This window comes from Dreissena polymorpha, chromosome 14 (genome assembly GCF_020536995.1).
Source record: "Dreissena polymorpha isolate Duluth1 chromosome 14, UMN_Dpol_1.0, whole genome shotgun sequence".
Classification (NCBI taxonomy): domain Eukaryota; kingdom Metazoa; phylum Mollusca; class Bivalvia; order Myida; family Dreissenidae; genus Dreissena; species Dreissena polymorpha.
Genome location: NC_068368.1, coordinates 49,392,133 through 49,414,549, shown reverse-complemented (window position 1 = coordinate 49,414,549; position 22,417 = coordinate 49,392,133). Strand labels below are relative to the sequence as shown.

At 35.9% G+C, this 22,417-nt stretch overlaps 1 protein-coding gene across 1 annotated transcript in view; it reads left to right on the top strand.

Annotated features, from left to right (window-relative positions):
- The window catches only part of LOC127857353 (zinc finger protein 768-like), a 62,365-nt gene that overhangs the window by 29,481 nt on the left and 10,467 nt on the right, over nucleotides 1-22,417 (top strand). The window contains exons 5-6 of the mRNA XM_052393753.1: nucleotides 7,128-7,373; nucleotides 13,194-13,575. Coding sequence (XP_052249713.1) covers nucleotides 7,128-7,373; nucleotides 13,194-13,575 — 628 coding nt within the window. The remainder of the gene's footprint in view (nucleotides 1-7,127; nucleotides 7,374-13,193; nucleotides 13,576-22,417) is intronic.

The window sequence follows — 22,417 nt, the reverse complement described above, 5'->3', positions numbered from 1 at the left end:
TCATTGTAGAGTATTCTTTTCACATGCCTGAATAACATTCAAATAGCAGCAGGCTGTCAGGCTTGAAGATTATTCTGAATACTTTAGAACGTGTGTTTCAAAAGGAACACATCACCATTATTTGGAATTCTATACTGTAGTTTTCAGTAGTCTCTCATTGAAAAAGAATCGCAGACAGATCAAAAGTTGTCTGAAAAAATATTTGCATAGAGAATGGGCACTTTTATAATTTAATGTTATTTTGTTTGTATTAATAGTAAGTACTTGTAATTATCCCCTGCCATAGGCGGAGGGATATTGTTTTGGCGTTGTCTGTCCGTCCGTCTTTCCGTCTGTCTTTCCGTTCGTCCGTCTGGAGCCATACCTTGGAAGTGCTTTGGCGGATTTCATTGAAACTTGGTATGAGTATGTATATGGATAAGAGGATGATGCACCATAATAATGAGAAGAGTGCTTAATTTTACCACACACATTCTATAAGTTTCTGTGTAATGTTTACTTGTTAACATGTTAACTGGTTTACATATTGTTTCCAGTGTTAAAATCAAGTTAACTGATTAATATTTTGTTTGCGGTGATATAATTAGGTTCACTGGTTAACATATTGTTTGCGGTGCTATAATTAGGTTAACTGATTAACATATTGTTTGCAGTGCTATAATTAGGTTAACTGATTAACATATTGTTTGCAGTGCTATAATTAGGTTACAATGTAACTGGTTAACATATTGTATGCTTTAATTAGGTTAACTGATTAACATATTTTTTGCAGTGCTATAATTAGGTTAACTGGGTTAACATATTGTTTGCAGTGCTACTCAGGTTAACTGGTTTACATATTGTTTGCAGTGCTATACTCAGGTTAACTGGTTAACATATTGTTTGCAGTGCTATACTCAGATTAACTGGTTAACATGTTGTTCGCAGTGCTATACTCAGGTTAAAATATTGTTTGCAGTACTATAATCAGTTGGTTAAATATTTGTATGAAAATATGATTTCTGATGTTCAAATAAAACCAATAAATGTGCAATAATGTTAATGCGCAAAAATGCGTATGTTTCAATATGTGATAATATGTCGTATGTGTTTGTTTATATTCTGTGCATATCTGCCAAACGTGTGTCTTTGTTAGTACTGAATTATATCTTGCAATCTACAAAATTTGTAGTTTCACCAAAAATCAATAAATGGCTGTGGCTACAATACTACTTGTATATCTTCTTTATAAATGTTCAGCCCTTGTTATTTTCCCCTACCGGTTTCACTGGAGGGGACTGATGGTTTTCGCTCTGTGTGTCCGTTTGTCCGTCGGTCCGTCAGTCTGTCACACTTTTCTGGATCCTGCGATGACTTTGAAAGTACTTCATATTTTTTCATGAAACTTGAAATATGGACAGATGGCAATATGGAGATTATTATGACGTACCATTTGGGTCAAAAGTCAACAAGACCTACTAGGTATAAAGAGAAATGTACGTCGACGTACAATATGTGACGTACATTTTTTTGTACTTCGACGTACAAAATTGTACGTCGACGTACAATTTTTACCGACCCTTGAGTGTTAGCCAATCAGAAGACCCCTTACATCTGTTGCTTTAATCCGCATGTAAAACATTCACTGCGCTATTTTCAGACTCTTCATACGATTTTCATTTCAAAATTTGATTCAATATCATTTTTCCTATGCTTTCTAAACAATCGTGTTACCACAATAATACAGCGGATGTCTACACTGGGTATTAGCAAACTGCTGTGGTGATCCCTATCCATTTGAACGACAAGTTATGACATATAGATCAGACATCGTCCGGCTGTCTAATAAAGTGTATAATATTTATTATTTAAACCGATTTAGAATAAATACCCTCAGGTAGATACTTATTTTTTTATTTTTTTTTTTAAATTTCAATTTTGATATTTTTATTCATTTTGTCCTCAATTAAAAAAGAGATTTAAAGCATTTATTATGAATATATCTGAAGGAAAAGCGGCTCAAGAGACGAGTGTTTTGATTGGCTGTTCAGACAATTTTTACGTCGACGTACAAAAATGTACGTCGACGTACAAATTGTACGTCGACGTACAAATATATACGTCGAAGTGTATTTCATAATTGTACGTCGACGTACATATTGTACGTCGACGTACATTTCTCTATTTACCTAGTATGTCTTGTTGACTTTCGACCCAAATGGTACGCCATAGATTATGCTTATCATTTCATTTTGTTCCTACGTCAAGAATTATGGTTGCTATGGCAACAAATAGACTAGAACTACTGCTGAAAATGGTGGATCCTGCACACTTTTCTGAATCCTGTGATAACTTTAAAAGTTCCTAATATTTTTTCATGAAACTTGCAACATGGATAGATGGCAATATGGACATTATGCACATCATTTCATTTTGTTCCTACGTCAAAAATTGTGGTTGCTATGGCAACAAAAAAAAATAAAAAAAATAATCTGAAAATGGTGGAATTTCTGACAATGGTGGAGCCAGTAGGGGACCATATTGCTTGACAATAGCCTTGTTTATTTTTAGCTCTCCTGAGCACAACATGCTCATGGTGAGCTTTTGTAGTCGCTTGTTGTCTGTCGTCCGTTGTGCGCCGTCAACATTTGCCTTGTTAACACTCTAGAGGCCACATTTATTTTCCGATCTTCATGAAACTTGGTCAGAAGATTTGTCCCAATGATATCTTGGATGAGTTTGAAAATGGTAACCTTTGCCTTGAAATACATTGCTGCCATGGGGCGGGGCATTTTTCCTTATATGGCTATATATGGCTATAGTAAAATCTTGTTTACACTCTAGAGGCCACATTAATAGTCCGATCTTCATGAAACTGGATCAGAAGATTCATCCCAATAATATCTTGGACGAGTTCAAAAATGATGCTGGTCGGTCGAAAAACATGGCCACCTTGGGGGCTGGGCATTTTTAATCAGGTTTTCCGAAGGAAAAAACTGGTTATTAGATTGGGGAATGCGGGCGGGCTGGCTGGCGGGTGTGCGGGCGGGCGGAACAAGCTTGCCCGCTCTCTAATTCAAATAGTTTTCATCCGATCTTTACGTAACTTGGTCAGAAGTTGTATCAAGACAATATCTAGGTCAAGTTCGAATATGGGTCATGCCGGGTCAAAAACTAGGTCACGGGTCGAAAAACAGATTGATTTTGAAACAAAGGGATGAACAATCAGTAGCAATGCACATTTTGAGTTGCAGTTGTCTCCCTTTATCAGACTTGTTTATATTTTAAACCTGGTTTTGTGACAATTTTGGTCCGATGTTCCTTATATGGCTATAGTAAAACTCTGTTAACACTCTAGAGGTCACATTTATTTTCCGATCATCAAGAAACTTGGTCAAAAGATTTTTCCCAATGATATCTTGGATGATTTCGAAAATGGTTTTGGTTGCTTTAAAAACATGGCCACCAGGGGCGGAGCATTTTTCTTTATATGGCTTTAGTAAAACCTTGTTAACACTTGAGAGGCCACATTTATTGTCCAATCTTCATGAAATTTCGTCAGAAGATTGGTCTCAATGATATCTTAGATGAGTTCGAAAATAATTATGTTTGCTTGAAAAACATGGCTTCCAAGGGGCGGTGCATTTTTCCTTATATGGCTATTGTAAAATCTTGTTAACAATCTAGAGGCCACATTTACTGTCCGATCTTCATGAAACTTGGTCAGAAGATTCATCCTGATTATATCTTGGACGAGTTCAAAAATGATGCCGGTTGGTTGAAGAACATGGCTGCCAGGGGGCGGGTCATTTTTCCTAATATGGCTATGGTAAAACCTTGTTTACACTCTAGAGGCCACATTTATTTTTCGATCTTCATGAAACTTGGTCAGAAGATTTGTCCCAATGATAAATTGTTATCTCAGGTGAGCGACTTTGGGCCTTTCAGGCCCTCTTGTTGTCTTTTTTTGGCACTTTATTATTTTGTCGAGCCATCTTGGATGAAGCTTGATGAAGCAGTCACAATTGCTCAGGCCTCACTCCCAAAATGGTGTTCTTTTCTGGACAGCAAACACTGTTGGCATTAATTAATTATTTTTTGGTGACCTTTAGTCTCACTCTTTTTTTTTTAGTTAATACCTTTCAGGGTTCCCAGCTAACCTGAAAATCAGGAAAAACCTGGAAAAAGACCTTCACTTTTTCCAGTCAGGGAAAAGTCAGGGAATTTTGGAAAAGTTCCTGAAATCGGAAAAATCAGGGAATTTTGTTTGGTCAGACTTTCCCGACTTGTGTCAAAAAGTCCATACAATTAAAAAAGCAAATCAATTCCTCTGCATGGCTATGGTGGCTTTGTAGGGTCTAGGAACTTTCTGAGTTTGAATTACATTGAATTTCTCTTAATACTGATGTTCGAGGTAGTGTTCAAAAATCATTATGATAAGTTACATGTAATACTATATGAACATTCTCTTAGTACTGTTGTTCCTGTTACTGTTTAAAATTGTTGAATTACTTAACAATATGTTCCAATTATTGTTGCACAACAAACATTAAATAAAAATAAATGAAAAGGCGAGGAAAGGATGGCTGTGAGAAGAGATGGAAGGCCATTACTTTAAAATAACATAAATATAATACATGTTATTGTCTGCAACAGCTATTTATTGAGAGTTTCTAAAACAAGAAATAGGTCGAAATTATGATCCTGGAATTTTTATTTTCCATCAGGGAAAATCAAGGAAAGATCAGAGAATTTTGTTAATACAAAAAGCTGGGAACCCTGCCTTTAAACTTCACTATGATCATGAAAACCCATGAAAATGCCAGAATACTCGTTATCTTCAAATGCACAATGTCCAAAAAATGAAGACAAATCCTCACAAGTACCACATTAAATTGCAAGAATGCTTGTTACCGTCTTATGCATATTGTCCCAAAGTGAAGGTGAAAACCCACTAAAATGCAATTATGCTTGTTACCATCTCAAACATATTGTCCCAGAATGAAGGTGAAAACCTATTAAAATTCAATTATGCTTGTTACCGTCTTATGCATATTGTACCAGAATGAAGGGGAAAACATATTAAAATGCAATTATGCTTGTTACCGTCTAAGGCATAATGTCCCAGAATGAAGGACCTGGCGAAAACCTATTAACATGCAAGAATGCTGGTTATCTTCAGATGGCTATTGTCCCAGAATGAAGACGGAACCCCACAAATATCACATTAAAATGCATTTATGCTTGTTACCATCTTATGCATATTGGCCCTGAATGAAGGTGAAAACCCATTAAAATGCAATTATGCTTGTTACTGTCTTATGCATATTGTCCTTGAATGAAGGTTAAAACCCAGTAAAATGCATTTATGCTTGTTACCGTCTTATGCATATTGTACCAGAATGAAAACCCATCTAAATGCAAGAATGCTTGCTATTTTCAGATGCACAATGTCCCAGAATGAAGACAGATCCCCACAAGTACCAGTTCACGTGCGAGGTTTGTCACCGAGCGTTCCGGTTCAACTGGCAGGTGGTGCGTCACATGAGGACACATACCGGGGAGAAACCGTATGAGTGTCAAGTGTGTCACAGGAAGTTCAACCAGAAGTGCAGTGTCAAGTCTCACATGTTGACACACACTCAGATGGAACTGGACAGTTTGACACACTTGTAGTTTGACATACATGTAGTTTGACACACTTGTAGTTTGACACATCCTGACTGAGCTGCAGAGTTTGATTCACATGTAGAGTGAATATGTTGACACAGATCACTTGTAATGTGTATATCTTGACATGGGTGTCAAGTCTCACATGATGACACACAATTCAATAAAAATAAAAGGTTGATATTTTGGAGGATATGTTAACACGGTTGTCAAGTCTCACATTTTGAGACACCAACAGGGTTGAACTATAGGGGTTGATATACTTTAAGTGTAAATATGTTGACACGGGTTTTGAGTTTTACATGCTGAGACACACGCGGTTAAAACAGCAGTGTTTCACACACTTGTTGAGTGGATATGGTTTGGCATGACTGTGAAAGTGGGAAAGTGTTCAGGAGTTTACAAAATAATTGTAAAGTTAACCTTTTGTACACATTGACTCATTAAAAAAACCCACAAAACTTGCACAGGAATGTACATGTAAGTGTAATGTCAAGTCACTGTCTTCAAATGAAATTTAATCAAAATTGATGTGTCAAGTAACATATCATACGTTGACACACACCTGGGCTGGGTTGAACAATTTGACACTTATTATTATTATCATGTTTACACAGATTTTGAGATGAGACATTTATTGAGTTGACGTATTTGTAGTGCTTGACATTCTTGATTTAAAAGTTTTATCATTCAGACACACTTTCTATCATCTGATTTATTGACACATTTGATATGATCATTTAGTATTGTATTTTTATATGATCAGTAGAAACTGTATTGTTATTGCTTCATTGTGACAATTAACAAAATTACTGTAACATCTTTTACAATTTGACACCTAGAATAAGCTGTCTTAATTTCATATTTCATTTAATATATTGTCGGTTGAAATATTGTGTCTATCAAAATGTTACCAGTAGGAACTGCATTTGTTACTTTTGGCCATTTTTGTACTTGTCTAGACGAGTGTCTATAGTTTGTAGTATCAGGTAGTATTGGTCTGTTTAAACCTGTTTCTTTTCACATCAGTTCAAATATACTTTGAAATGTTTTGCATTTTGTGTGATTTCTTTTTAGTGCAATGCATGAAAAGTGCAAGTTGCTGCTTCCTCAAATAGAATTAAAAATCAAGTTGGCTTTATTCTTAAAGCAGTACTTTTTATATTTACCTTCCTGCCTACAACAAATAGACATACAGCTCTGTGGCAGATTCTCTCTATATTTTTATTTTTTTGTTAAAAGCAAACACACTTTAATAAATTAAAATCAAAATTTTTCCCTTGACTGGCCTGGGCACTGGAGGGAAATGAGGGACGACAACACAAAGATCCTATGCCAGTTAGGTGTGTTGTGGGCTGCTGTGAATATTTCATCCATGAGAAGGAACGTCAACCATTTTTCTGATGGCCTCGACGGCTACCTAAATGATATACAAAATAATATTCAACGATAAACCCTGTTTCTGTTCTCAATTTCAGTGGGAAGTTCAAGCCCCATGAAGTTCAAGGACATTCAGCAGTACCCCTGCCCCATTTGTCACAGGCTGTTCCGCTTCAACTGGCTCGTCACTCGTCACATGAGGTCCCACACTGGGGAGAAACCGTTCCAGTGTAGCGTGTGCGAGAAGTGCTTCCGACGACGTGATCTACTCAACAAGCATGTGTTGATAGAGCATGAGATTACTAAGTGTGAACTTGCAGGGTTTAGTGGGGTGGGTACTGAGTAAAATGGATGATGTGTCCTGGAAATGGGAATGTGTTTTATAGAGCATGAGAGTGCTAAGTGTGAAGTGGAGCTTCCATGGACGGGATCCACTCAACAAGCATGTTTTGATAGAGCACAATATTTATTAGTGTGAAGTTATCAACTCAACAAGTACTTGTTGATAGAGCATGAGATCCAAAGTGTGGTCAGAACAATGGGTTCTGTGCTGTGGAAATGAATGGATCTAACTCAGTGATACACTAGTTATGACATAATAATTGAAGCTTCAGAAAGATAATTTAATTCTTGTTGGTTAAATGTAAACTATAGTAAACACAGCATAGGTACAGCCAGTGGAGGTTAAATTATATCGGAGGCGGGTGTGATGTATTAGTTATTAACCACTGATATAAGGTATTGAGTGTCTGTTTTTAGCTCATCTATTTTTTGAAAAAAAATTATGAGCTATTGTCATCACCTTGGCGTCGGCGTCGGCGTTGGCGTTGGCGTCGGCGTCCGGTTAAGTTTTGCGTTTAGGTCCACTTTTCTCAGAAAGTATCAATGCTATTGCATTCAAACTTGGTACACTTACTTACTATCATGAGGGGACTGGGCAGGCAAAGTTAGATAACTCTGGCGTGCATTTTGACAGAATTATGTGCCCTTTTTATACTTAAAAAATTGAAAATTTTGGTTAAGTTTTGCGTTTAGTTCCACTTTTCTCAGTAAGTATCAATGCTATTGCATTCAAACTTGGTACACTTACTTACTATCATGAGGGGACTGGGCAGGCAAAGTTAGATAACTCTGGCATGCATTTTGACAGAATTATGTGCCCTTTTTGTACTTAGAAAATTGACAATTTTGGTTAAGTTTTGTGTTTAGGTCCATTTTATTCCTTAAGCATCAAAGCTATTGCTTTCATACTTGCAACACTTACTAACTATCATAAGGGGACTGTGCAGGCAAAGTAATGTAACTCTGACTGGCATTTTGACAGAATTATGTGCCCTTTTTATACTTATAAAATTGAAAATTTGATTAAGTTTTGTGTTTAGGTCCACTTTATTCCTACAGTATCAAAGCTATTGCTTTCATACTTGCAAGATTTATGAACTATCATAAGGGGACGGTGCAGGCAAAGTTATGTAACTCTGACTGGCATTTAGACGGAATTATGGGCCCTTTATACTTAGAAAATTGAAAATTTGGTTAAGATTTATGTTTTGGTCCACTTTACCCCTAAAGTATCATAGATATTGCTTTCATACTTGGAACACTCACAAACTATCATAAGGGTACAGTAAAAGGACAAGTTGCATAACTCTGGTTGTCATTGTTACGGAATTATGGCCCTTTTTTGACTTAGTAACTTTTAATATATGGTTAAATTTTGTGTTTCGATCCACTCGAAGTATCAAGGCTATTGCTTTCAAACTTCAAATACTTACATGCTATCATGAGGTTACTGTACCTGGCAACTTGAATTTTACTTTGACCTTTGAATGACCTTGACTCTCAAGGTCAAATTATTAAATTTTGCTAAAATTGCCATAACTTCTTTATTTATGATTAGATTTGATTGATACTTTGATGAAACTACTCTTACCTGACATACCACAATAGACTTCACCCAAACCATCCCCTGTGCCCTCCCCCCCTTCCCCCCCTCCCCCCCCCTCCCCCCCCTCCCCCCCCCTCCCCCCCTCCCCCCCTCCCCCCCTCCCCCCCTAATTTTTTTTTTTTTTTTTTTTTTAAGATCATCTCACAAATGACCACCACACCCTCACACTATACCCCCACCCCACCCCCCCACCCCACACCCCCCCCCAATTTTTTTTTTTATTATTTTTTTTTTTTTTAAGATCATCTCACAAATTATCACCACACCCTCACACTATACCCCCCCATTTTTTTTTAAAAACGGTTATGTTTAGAATACCGTCCAACCATCGCACCCAAACCCCCCCCCCCCCCCCCCCTCTTTTTTGGAAGATAATGTAATAAATGTCCACAACCCCACACTATACACCCCTGTTCACTCCACTCCTCCCTCCTTTGTGATTGAAAATGAGAGTCCCTTCACCTTTAAAAAGAAAATAGATGAGCAGTCTGCACCCGCAAGGCGGTGCTCTTGTTAAGGCTTGGTACCACCTTCATATTGAGACATATTTTAAATTCTTAAAATGGTTATAAATGGATAAAAGGGCATGTTTTATTAACCCTTGTTTTGTTTATAATGGCATTGCGGTCCTTTCAGTTTGTGCAGACACTATTTAAAGCTCACCTGAGCAAAACCTGCTAATGGTTAGCTTTTACGATTGCCTTTTGTTCATCAATTGTTTGTTCATCGTGCTTCGTCTTACCCTCTAAACATTCTAGAGGCCACTTTTTTGCCCGATCTTAATACAAACTGTTCCAAATATATCTGTACCAATTTTGAAACTAAAAATAAATAGAAAACTAGTAATTAAAAACAAGGTCACTAGATAAAATTAAGGAAAAAGCTTGTAAACACTCTAGAGGCCATACTTATTGCCCCTTTTCATGAATGATTTGTTCCAACAATATCTCAGCAGGGTTAAGAAATGGTTCCTGTCAGTAAAAAAATGGCTGCTAGGGGACGTGTGTGTGTGTGTGTGCGCGCGCGCGTGCGTGCGTGCGTGCGTGCGTGCGTGTGTGTGTAGTTTTCCTTATATGGCTTTAGTTTAGCCTTGTGAACACTCTGGAAGTCATATTTATTTTAAAAACTTCATGAAACTTGCTTAGAAATTTGCCCCAATGATATCTCGGGGAGTTTGATAATGATTCTTCTCTGTTAAAAAAATGGCTGCCAGGGGGCGGGACAGTTTTTTGGATCATGGCTAAATTTCAATCTGGTGAACACTCTAGAAGTCACATTTTTTTCACAATCATCATGAAACTTGCTCTGTTCCGAGTTCGAAGAAGGTTAAGGTCAGTTGAAAATATTGCCGACAGGGGGGATAGGGCAGTTTTCCTTTCATGGCTGTAGTTAAAGTTTGTGAACACTCTAGAGGTCTCATTTATTTCCCGATCTTGAAACTATGCTCAGAACATTTGTCTTCATAAATCTGATTCGCATGGGGTCAAAGTTAAGGACATTAAGCTACATTAACCCATTTATGCCTAGTGGACTCTCCCATCCTCCTAAATTGGATCAATTTATTTCCAAAATTAGGGATGTCTAGTATATTTATTTCTATATTTAAAATCATTCTTACAGAAATTCATTTAAGCAAACAGCGCAGGCCCAGATGAGACGCCGCATCATGCTGCGTCTCATCTGGGTCTACGCTGTTTGCCTAGGCCTTTTTTCTAGACACTAGGCATAATAGGTTAAAGAAAAGCTTGTGAACATTATAGAGGTCTTATTTATTGCCAAATCTTTATGAAACTTAGAAATAACATCTTTCCCAAAGTATTTCGATGACGATCATAACCGGGTCACAAGGAATAAAAAACGATGTCATTAGGTCAAATTAAAGAAAAAGCTTGTGAACGCTTATTCCAAATCTTCATGAAACTTTGTCCCAATGTTTGTCATAGTGATTTATCATTACAGACAAGGCTTTCGCTGGGAGCATCAGTGTTTATTGAACACAGCATCTGGTAATGTGACATTATATATATAAATTATAGTAATTTTTGTTTTTAGATGCATATTTGTGTAAGATAATAAGCTTTGCAATGTGCTTTAGTAAAATAAATTTTGAAATCTCCCAAGATTTCTTATGTTGTTGTACTTGTTTTGTTTTGTATTGTATTGTTAAAAAATACTTAGAAATACATTATGTGCAAAGAAAATTGCATGTGGAACACAATTTATATTAGCTCATCTATTTTTTGAAAAAAAAAAAAATGAGCTATTGTCATCACCTTGGTGTCGGCGTCGTGTCCGGTTAAGTTTTGCGTTTCGGTCCACTTTTCTCAGAGTATCAATGCTATTGCATTCAAACTTGGTACACTTACTTACTATCATGAGGGGACTGGGCAGGCAAAGTTAGATAACTCTGGCGTGCATTTTGACAGAATTATGTGCCCTTTTTATACTTAGAAAATTGAAAATTTTGATTAAGTTTTGTGTTTAGGTCCATTTTATTCCTTAAGTATCAAAGCTATTGCTTTCATACTTGCAACACTTACTAACTATCATAAGGGGACTGTGCAGGCAAAGTTATGTAACTCTGACTGGCATTTTGACAGAATTATGTGCCCTTTTTATACTTAGAAAATTGAAAATTTGGTTAAGTTTTGTGTTTAGGTCCACTTTATTCCTACAGTATCAAAGATATTGCTTTCATACTTGCAACACTTATTAACTATCATAAAGGCACTGTGCAGGCAAAGTTTTGTAACTCTGACTGGCATTGGGACGGAATTATGGGCCCTTTATACTTAGAAAATTGAAAATTTGGTTAAGTTTTTTGTGTTTTGGTCCACTTTACCCCTAAAGTATCATAGATATTGCTTTCATACTTGGAACACTCGCAAACTATCATAAGGGGACAGCAAAAGGACAAGTTGCATAACTCTGGTTGTCATTTTTATGGAATTATGGCCCTTTTTTGACTTAGTAACTTTGAATATATGGTTACATTTTGTGTTTCGATCCACTTTACTTCTAAAGTATCAAGGCTATTGCTTTCAAACTTCAAATACTTTCATGCTATCATGAGGTTACTGTACCTGGCAAGTTGAATTTTACCTTGACCTTTGAATGACCTTGACTCTCGAGGTCAAATTATTAAATTTTGCTCAAATTGCCATAACTTTTTTATTTATGATTAGATTTGATTGATACTTTGACAAAACAACTCTTACCTGACATACCACAATAGACTCCACCCAAACCATCCCCCACGCCCTCCTCCCCTCCCCCCGAATCCCCCCCCACACAATTGACCACCACACCCTCACACTATACCCCCCACCCCCCCCAATTTTTTTTTGAAACGGTTAAAAAACACAAATATTTATTTTTATTATTTTATTTTTGAAATACCGTCCAAACATCCCACCTAGGAATCCCCTCCCCCCCCAGCCCCCTCCCCCCCCCCGAATTTTTGTGTGTGCATTTTTTTTGCATTTTTTCGCATTTTTGTAAGATAATGTAATAAATGACCACACCCCCACACTATACACCCCTCTTCACTCCACCCCTCCCTCCTTTGTGATTGAAATTGAGAGTCCCTTCACCTTTAAAAAGAAAAATAGATGAGCGGTCTGCACCCGCAAGGCGGTGCTCTTGTTAAAAACATATGGTGTGTACTAGATTAATCATTGAACATTTGATCAAGTGAAGTAAAACAAAGAGGATGTTTGGGGACATTTTAACTTAATGCAATATTAAATAACTATTTGTGCAAATAAGCTTGAATATCAATTGAGAGTTTATTTTTTATTAAAATATTCTAAATAGAACAGTACTACATGTACATGTCTTTGATTATTGATAAAGAACTCACACAGTGATCAAAGTGCATGTATTAATAACAATAATAGTGATGTTTCTGATAAAGATAATATTTTATCAAACACAACAGAAATAGTGCAGAAGTTCAATCAAAAACGCAATGTTGATTTTCAAATGTCCAATTACTACAAGGGTGGACAGTTCGACAAACTTCCAGCTTGAATGAATCAGATATTTGTAACAAAATAAAATATGTTATTTAACAAATAACATACAAAAATTGTTCACAGAGTGATATAAGTACATGTAATACAAAATAGTGATGTATCTAATAAAGATAAAAGTTTACTAAAGACTTCAGAAATACAGCACAAAGATTGCAAACTGCTTATGTTCCTATTTACAGGTCCAGGAAAGTTAAGTCCAACAGGGGGCCTGTGTACAAAGTCCCAATTCCTGTGTACGGTGTGTGATCGACAGTTTCGCTACCGCTGGCAGGTTACGCGCCACATGAGAATCCATACAGGGGAGAAACCATTCAAGTGTGACGTGTGCGGGAAGATCTTCAACCAGAAAAACTCGTGTCAGAGGCACATGATCACACATATGAACTATTTGATGTCCATCAGTGCTTTGACTGCCAAGTTGCCACCTAGTACTATCCCCCAGTCGCCCACTGTTGGCCTTCTGTCGCCCAGTGTTAACCCCCTGTCGCTCAGTGTTAACCCCCTGTCGCCCAGTGTTAACCCTCAGTCGCCCAGTGTTAGCCCATTCTTTGAAAACCATCAGTAGTGACGAAGCAAAAGTTAAAATATAAAGATGGATTATCCTGTATATTTTTTACGCTTGACAAATGCACAGTGACCAAGAGTATTATTATTTGATATCCTTATCTGTGTCAAAGGCTTATTATACTCTTATGAACTATTTATTGATATCCTCCAGTGCTTTGATTGCCCAATTGCCGTCCAGTGTTTGATAAGCTTCAGTAGACATGCATGATTTAAGATATCACACATTTATGATGATAAGCATCAGTAGACATTCACAGTTTAAGATATCACACATTTATGATGATAAGCATCAGTAGACATTCACAGTTTAAGATATCACACATTTATGATGATAAGCATCAGTAGACATTCACAGTTTAAGATATCACACATTTATGTTGATAAGCATCAGTAGACATTCACAGTTTAAGATATCACACATTTATGATGATAAGCATCAGTAGACATTCACAGTTTAAGATATCACACATTTATGATGATAAGCATCAGTAGATATTCATGATTAAAGATATCACACATTAATGTTGATAAGCATCAGTAGACATTCACAGTTTAAGATATCACACATTTATGATGATAAGCATCAGTAGATATTCATGATTAAAGATATCACACATTTATCCTGATAAGCATCAGTAGATATTCATGAGTTAAGATATCACACATTATGATGATAAGCATCAGTAGACATGCATGATTTAAGATATCACACATTTATCCTGATAAGCATCAGTAGATATTCATGAGTGAAGATATCACACATTATGATGATAAGTATCAGTAGACATTCATGATTTAAGATATCACACATTTATGATGATAAGTAACAGTAGACTCTCATGATTTAAGATATGACACATTAATGTTGATAAGTATCAGTAAACATTCATGATTTAATATATAGCACATTTTAGTTGAAAAACTACATAAGACATTTATGATTTAAGATATCACACATTTATGCTGATAAACATCAGTAGACACTCATGATTTAAGATATCATTCATTTATGCTGATTAGTATCAGTAGACATTCACAGTTTAAGATATCACACATTTATGATGATACGTATCAGTACACATTCATGAATTAAGATATCACACATTTATCCTGATAAGTATCAGTAGATATTCATGAATTAAGATATCGCACATGATGATAAGTATCAGTAGATATTCATGATTAAAGATATCACACATTTATGTTGATACGCATCAGTAAACATTCATGATTTAAGATATCACACATTTATGTTGATAAGCATCAGTAGACATTCATGATTTAAGATATCACACATTTATGTTGATAAGCATCAGTAAACATTCATGATTTAAGATATCACACATTTATGTTGATAAGTATCAGTAGACATTCATGATTTAAGATATCACACAATTATGATGATAAGCATCAGTAAACATTCATGATTTAAGACATCACACATTTATGATGATAAGTATCTGTAGACATTCATGATTTAAGATATCACACATTTATGATGATAAGTATCTGTAGACATTCATGATTTAAGATATCACACATTTATGATGATAAGTATCAGTAGACATTCATGATTTAAGATATCACACATTTATGCTGATAAGTATCAGTAGACATTCATGATTTAACAGTTTAAGATATCACACATTTATCCTGATATGCATCAGTAGCATTAACAGTTTAAGATATCACACATTTATGCTGATAAGTATCAGTAGCATTAACAGTTTAAGATATCACACATTTATGCTGATAAGTATCAGTAGCATTAACAGTTTAAGATATCACACATTTATGCTGATAAGGATCAGAAGACATTCACGATTTAAGATATCACACATTTATGATGATACGTATGAGTAGACAATTACTATTTAAGATTAAGGACCAATCAGAAGTTAATATCTCAGATAAAGATGAAATATCATGTAAATTATTGAACCTGACAAAAAAGCACAGTGACTTTGAGTATTATTATTTGATGTCTTTCTTATCTGTATTCATTTGAGTTGTTCTACTGAAAACAATGTATAGAATGTTCCTAAATGTATACTTTTGTTGATATTCTGTTAAGGCAAAAAATGGATGGTGTTTTCTTGGTCGAACACACTGTAGTAGCCTTTTATATTTAAAATACATTTATAGACAATATAAGCCTTTAGATAATTTTTTTTAATAGCAGACAGTATAAGCTTTAAGACTATTTTTTCATTAACAAACATTATAAGCTTTAACATTATTTTTAATTAAACAGACAATATAAGCTTTAAGATTATTTTTCATTAACACACAGTATAAGCTTTTAGACTATTTTTCATTAGCAGACAGAATGTGCTTTAACATTATTTTTCATTAACAGACAGTATAAGCTTTTACATTATTTTTAGCTCCACTGGCCAAAGGCCAGCGGGGCTTATGTCATGGTCCTGTGTCCGTCGTGTATGCGTCCGTGTGTTAACTTTTTCTTTAAACATCTTCTTCTCCTAAACTACTTGTCCAATTCTGATGAAATTTCTAAGGAATGTTCCTGTGGTGAACCTCTTTCAAATTTTTTCAAATTACGCCCCTGGGGTCAAATTTGACCCTGTCCCTTGGGGTCAAAAAAATTGAAAATTTGCTTATATAAGGCCTATTTTGTGCAAACTTTATAAATCTTCTTGTCAATAACCATTGGGCCTAGGGCTACCAAATTTGCTATGTAATGACATCTTATAGTCCTCTACCAAGTTTGTTCAAATTATGCCCCTGGGGTCAAATTTGACCCTGCCCCGGGGGGTAAAAAAATTATACATTTGCTTATATAAGGCCTATTTTGTGAAAACTTTAAAAATCTTCTTGTCCATAACCATTGGGCCAAGGGCTACCAAATTTGGTATGTAGTGACATCTTATTGTCCTCTACCAAGTTTGTTCAAATTATGCCCCTGGGGTTAAATTTGATCCTGCCGCAGGGGGTCAAAAAATTGAAAATTTGCTTGTATAAGGCCTATTTTGTGAAAACTTTAAAAATCTTCTTGTCCATAACCATTGGGCTTAGGGCTACCAAATTTGGTATGTAGTGACATCTAATAGTCCTCTACCAAGTTTGTTCAAATTATGCCCCTGGGGTCAAATTGGACCCCACCCTGGGGCGTCAAAAAATGGAAAATTTGCTTATATAAGTCCTATTTTGTGCAAACTTTAAAAATCTTCTTGTCCATAACCATATGGCATAGGGCTACCAAATTTGGTATGTAATGACATCTTATAGTCCTCTACCAAGTTTGTTCAAATTAAGCCCCTGGGATCAAATTTGACTGTTCCCCAGGGGTCACAAAATTGAACATATGCTTATATTGGGCCCATTTTGTGCAAACTATAAAAATCTTCTTGTCCATAACCATTGGGCCTATTTCTACCAAATTTGGTAGGTAGTAGGTCTAGTGACATCTAATAGTTCTCTACTTAGTTTGTTCAAATTATGCCCCTGGGAACAAATTTGACCTTGCCCCAGGGGTCACAAAAATGAACATATGCTTAAATAAGGCCTATTTTGTGCAAACTTTAAAAATATTCTTGTTCTTAATTATAGAGCCTAGGGCTACTAAATTTGGTATGTAGTGATATCTAATAGTCCTCTACCAAATTTGTTCAAATTATTCCCCTGGGCTCAAATTTGACCCGGCCCTGGGGGTCACAAAACTGAACATATGATGTTTACCAGTGGAGATTACTGCGGCCGTTTTGCTGTGACCGACAACAACATCAACATCTTGTAAACATGAGATAAAACCCTGTCATTTAGTGCCATTTTAGGTCAGATGGTGACTGCTTACAAAGGCGTTGAAGTAAGAACATGTGTTATGAATGTTTTTCTTATAAACTGAGAAAAGTCAGGTTTTATTTAAATATGTCGAAAGTGACCATATATCCGGATGAAAATACTTTGGATGGCATGTTAATTTCATGTCTTTTTTGTAGTGTTTAAACCAGTTTAATAATATATTATTGATTTTTAAAACACAACTTCCATGAACATAATTATTTCAAGAAAAGTCAATATATGATACTGCCTGTAAACTCAAACTTTGTATCGAAGAGAAGGTGTTGAAATTAATGAAGTGCAATGTTCTTAACTATCGTATATGCTGCTTTTTAATAACTAATTGTTATTGTTCCATTTGTGAATCGTGACTCATGAATTGTGGATATGATTGTCAATTGCTGAACAATCCATATATATTTCTGACCATTTTATAATTTTCTTAATATAAGTTATGAATTGATCTCTTTAAGTCAAATATATTACTTAATTAAACCCATTTATAAATATAAAGAAAAAATCTTTAGATTATCATAATATTCTAAGGCCTGTTGGTCTTAGGGATGTGTGGGTTGATGAGCAATTTCTCCTTTTATCACAATTATTTCTACCCTACCTGATCATTTCCTTCATATTCTATTTTAATTTAATTGACGTCTGCAACCGTTTCATATTGGGAAAGTCCAAAATGTGTCGTTTGGTAAAGGGATAAGGCATTTTGATTTCTACGGGTCTTGTGAATCTGTTTCAAATCAAATGCGTAGATTTGATCTTCAGCATCTAAAAATATGTGAAATAGAAAGAACGACAATATCTTTTGAAGAGATAAATGTAAGTACGTTATAAGCAAAGGACCTGTGCAACAATTCCTGGGCTTTTTAGTTTGTTTAGTTAACACGGTAGTAACTTTTTCCATATGTAAAAATGCTCATCCTTCCAACTTTAAGCGCCCAGTGGGACGAGGGATAGAAAGAGAAAGTCACATGCTTGAGTACATTTCAACCCATGCGCATTGCACGTTTTTTTCGCAAAGAAAAAACAATGGAGCGATACAGGGCCATCATGGCCCTCTTGTTCATTTTAAAGAATAGTCATATATTTTTCTAAAGACTAAGAGCATTTAAGAAAATTTATTTCGAATATCACCTATAAACAAGCAACACAATTTTCTAAAATTGACATAATGAATGAAGTTTTTTTGCAGGAAAATAATGTCAAGATGAATTTAATAAATGTATATCTGTGATGTCACTGGTTACAGAATAAACACTTATTAATGAATTTTAAACAGGGAGATGGCAGAACATAGTGCTTATTACACACTACTATAGCCAAAAAGAATTCTCAAAGCCTGTTAGAAGCAAAATATAATTGTTTGTGTTAATAAAATTAATTAGATCATACAAATCTCTTTGATGTTCTTATTTTGTTATATCAAACCACAGTGGACTTTTTTCAAGTGCAGTTCAATCCCCAATACATGTATTACCTTACATATGGACCTCCCTCTGTGGAAAGGGGGTTTAATGCATGTGCATACAGTGTAGTCCCAGATTAGCATGTGCAGTTTGCACAGGCTAATCAGGGATGACACTTTCTGATTAAATTGTATTTTTCATTTAAATGAAGACCCTTGACATAACATCCAGTTTAGGCGGAAAGTGTCGTCCTTAATCAGCCTGTGTGTACTGCAGAGGCTAATCTGGGATGACACGTAAAGCACATGCATTTAGCCCCTTTTTCTCAGAGCGCAACTCCTATTGATGTACCACAATGCCATATGAACATCTACAGGGGCATGTGGATCAGTGGATCACACAGTGATTTACCACAATCTTATATTTCCCATTCACAGAGGCAGTGGACCCGTTGCAAGCCAACCAGTGTGGCGTCTGCAGCAAGTCCTTCCTGTACCCCTCAGCACTGGAGATCCACATGCGAATACATACAGGAGAGCGACCTTACAGTTGCAACATTTGCGGGGAGAGATTTGCCCGAAAAGACCGCTGCAAAATACACACGCTCAAGCACAGGAACCTGCCTGATATGCCTTGAATCGAGATGACTGTCAAAGATTGTTTATGCCTCCTTGGAGTCGGTCTGTATGTATGTCTGAGTGTGAGGATGTTTGTCCGAAAATTCCTGTCTCAACCGTAACTTTGCCAACTAGTGATGGATTTAGAAATAAATTGACACAGATGTGAACAGTCCTAAGGAGACATGTTGCCTGTTACTTTGCCAACTAGTGATGGATTTTAAAATAAATTAACACAGATGAGAAAAGTCCTAAGGAGACATGTTGCCTGTTACTTTGCCAACTAGTGATGGATTTGAAAATAAATTGACACAGATGTGAACAGTCCTAAGGAGACATGTTGCCTGTAACAACCTTCTCTCTATCCAAATGGTCAAGGTCTCACTTTGGCTGGTTTTGGTGGGTTTATGAAGAAAGAGTTGTAGCCAAATACATTTTTCTTAAGCCAAAGTGCTAATTTGTAGCAATCGGCTAATTTGGTGAATGGCAGTGCAAGCCTTGTAATTGATCATAAAACAGCTTGTCCAAACTTAACCCATTTATGCCTAGTGGACTCTCCCATCCTTCTAAATTGGATCAATTTATTTCCAAAATTAGGGATGTCTAGTATATTTATTTCTATATTTAGAATATGTCTACAGAAATTCCTTTAAGCAAACAGCGCAGACCCAGATGAGACGCCGCATCATGTGGCGTCTCATCTGGGTCTACGATGTTTGCCAAGGCCTCTTCTAGACACTAGGCATAAATGGGTTAAAATAATTCCACAAATTACCACACTCAGGAGACAGTGTGCCGTGTGTGACAGCTATCACCATAACTCGAAGAAAAGGGAGTATATAGTTTTCGCACAGTCTGTCAGTCTGTCATACTTTTCGTGTCCACTCTCTCATTCAAATAGTTTTCATCTTATCTTTACGAAACTTGGTCAGAAGTTGTATCTAGACAATATCTAGGTCAAGTTCGAATATGTGTCATGCAGGACAAAAACGAGGTCAAGGGGCAGTAGGCGGCATTGTGTTTCTGACTAACACATCGTGGTAAAAGGTCAAGGTCATCCTTCAAGGTCTAAGGTCAAACATACAAATCCAAGGGAAGTAATAAGCTTTAAAGGGAAATAATTATTCAATATTGAACATAGCAACTTGATATTTGGCATGCATGTGTATCTCATTGAGCTGCACATTTTGAGTGGTGAATCTACAGTCACGGTAGTGGACTGTTATTATTTGCTACTAAAAATAGAGATTTGTTAGAGACAATTATTTTCAAGGGAAGTAATTTATATAATTATAAATCTCAGAGTATATATTTCCTTACCAAGAATTTTAGTTCTTTTCACAGTTACTGTACAGATTTTTTATTTTGATTATTTATAACTCAAATGATTGATTTGTCAAAGTTTTTTTTTAAATGATATAGTTATCATTTCTTACCTGTACTAATTTGTGAATGGTAGGGTTCATTACATACCTGTGGACTTGTGTCCATAGATACGTGATGAACTCTGGCTATGATCTCTTTGATAAACCACAGGCCTTGGCCTTGGTTGTCAGTGATGTCTGACTTGGTCATTTTTGACTGTCTACAGACCCCCCCCCCCCCCGGCGGTTGGATTGGACAAAATCCAAGGGAAGTAATAAGCTTTAAAGGGAGATGATTTCTATACCTGCCACTTGTCTTGTTCATGGTTCATTGCAGCTAACACAAAAGTTGATAATTGATAGTTGTGTTATTGAATTGTTTATTGAAAGATGGTTGTATATGTAGTAGGGTAGTTATACCCCCACAAACGAAGTTTAGGGGAATATATAGGAGTGATTTTGTCTGTCTGTTGGTCTGTCCTTCTGTATTAAGTGTCTGCTCTCTTATTCAAGTTGTTTTCATCCGATCTTCACCAAACTTGGTCAGATGTTGTATCTAGATGATGTCTAGGTCAAGTTCGAATATGGGTCATGCTGGGTCAAAAACTAGGTCACAGGGTCACTTAGTGCATTTTAAACATTCAGCATGGTGTCCGTACTCTAATTCAAGTAGTTTTCATCCAAGCTTCACCAAACTTGGTCAGAAGTTGTATCTAGATGATGTCTAGGCCAAGTTCAAACATGGGTCATGGCAGGTCAAAGACTAGGTCACGGGGTCACTTAGTGCGTTTTAAACATTCAGCATGGTGTCCTCTCTCTAATTCAAGTAGTTTTCATCTGATCTTCACCACACTTGGTCAGAAGTTGTATCTAGATGATGTGTAGGTCAAGTTCGAACTTGGGCCATGCTGGGTCAAAAACTAGGTCTAGGGTTCACTTAGTGCGTTTTAAACATTGAGCATGGTGTCCGCTGTTTTTTGTGAAGACAACATGCAAAATATTCTGTGTCAATGCGGCATATGGGGGTATTCGTCACGTCTGTGACAAAGCTCTAGTTTTTAAAGTTGCATGTATGCTTTTTTTTTTTTAAATAACCTTTGCATAAACATGGTTTTATATTTGTGTCTAGTAATCTCTGTATGATACAAGAGTTTGTGAGGTTGTAATGCTGGTCTAAAACAATTAATGTTTGTCATATAGATTAAAATAATTTAGAATACATGTAGGTCTTAGTAGGTAGTAAAAATGTAATTTAATCATTTATACTGTATACATTATGCTGTAATTGAAGGGACTATAATTTGGAAATTAAATATTAAAATAAAGTCTTCATATTATTTCATAAATTGATAGACATGTTCATATCAAATATGTGTTTACTTTAATTTTGAAATAATACAAACTGTATTTTGTGTGTGTTAACAATTTGTCAACAATGACAATCTGGTTTTCTTTCATAAATTGATAAGAGTTTATTATGTTAAATTGGCAACATCTGTAGCATAGTTTGGGCAGATTATGTTATATATTTGTTTATGATGTATAATTTAGATTTTAGACCCGTTTAATCCATCAATTATTAATTTTCTTCTGATATTTGGACAAAATACAATAAGTTTCTTAAATATTATATGAT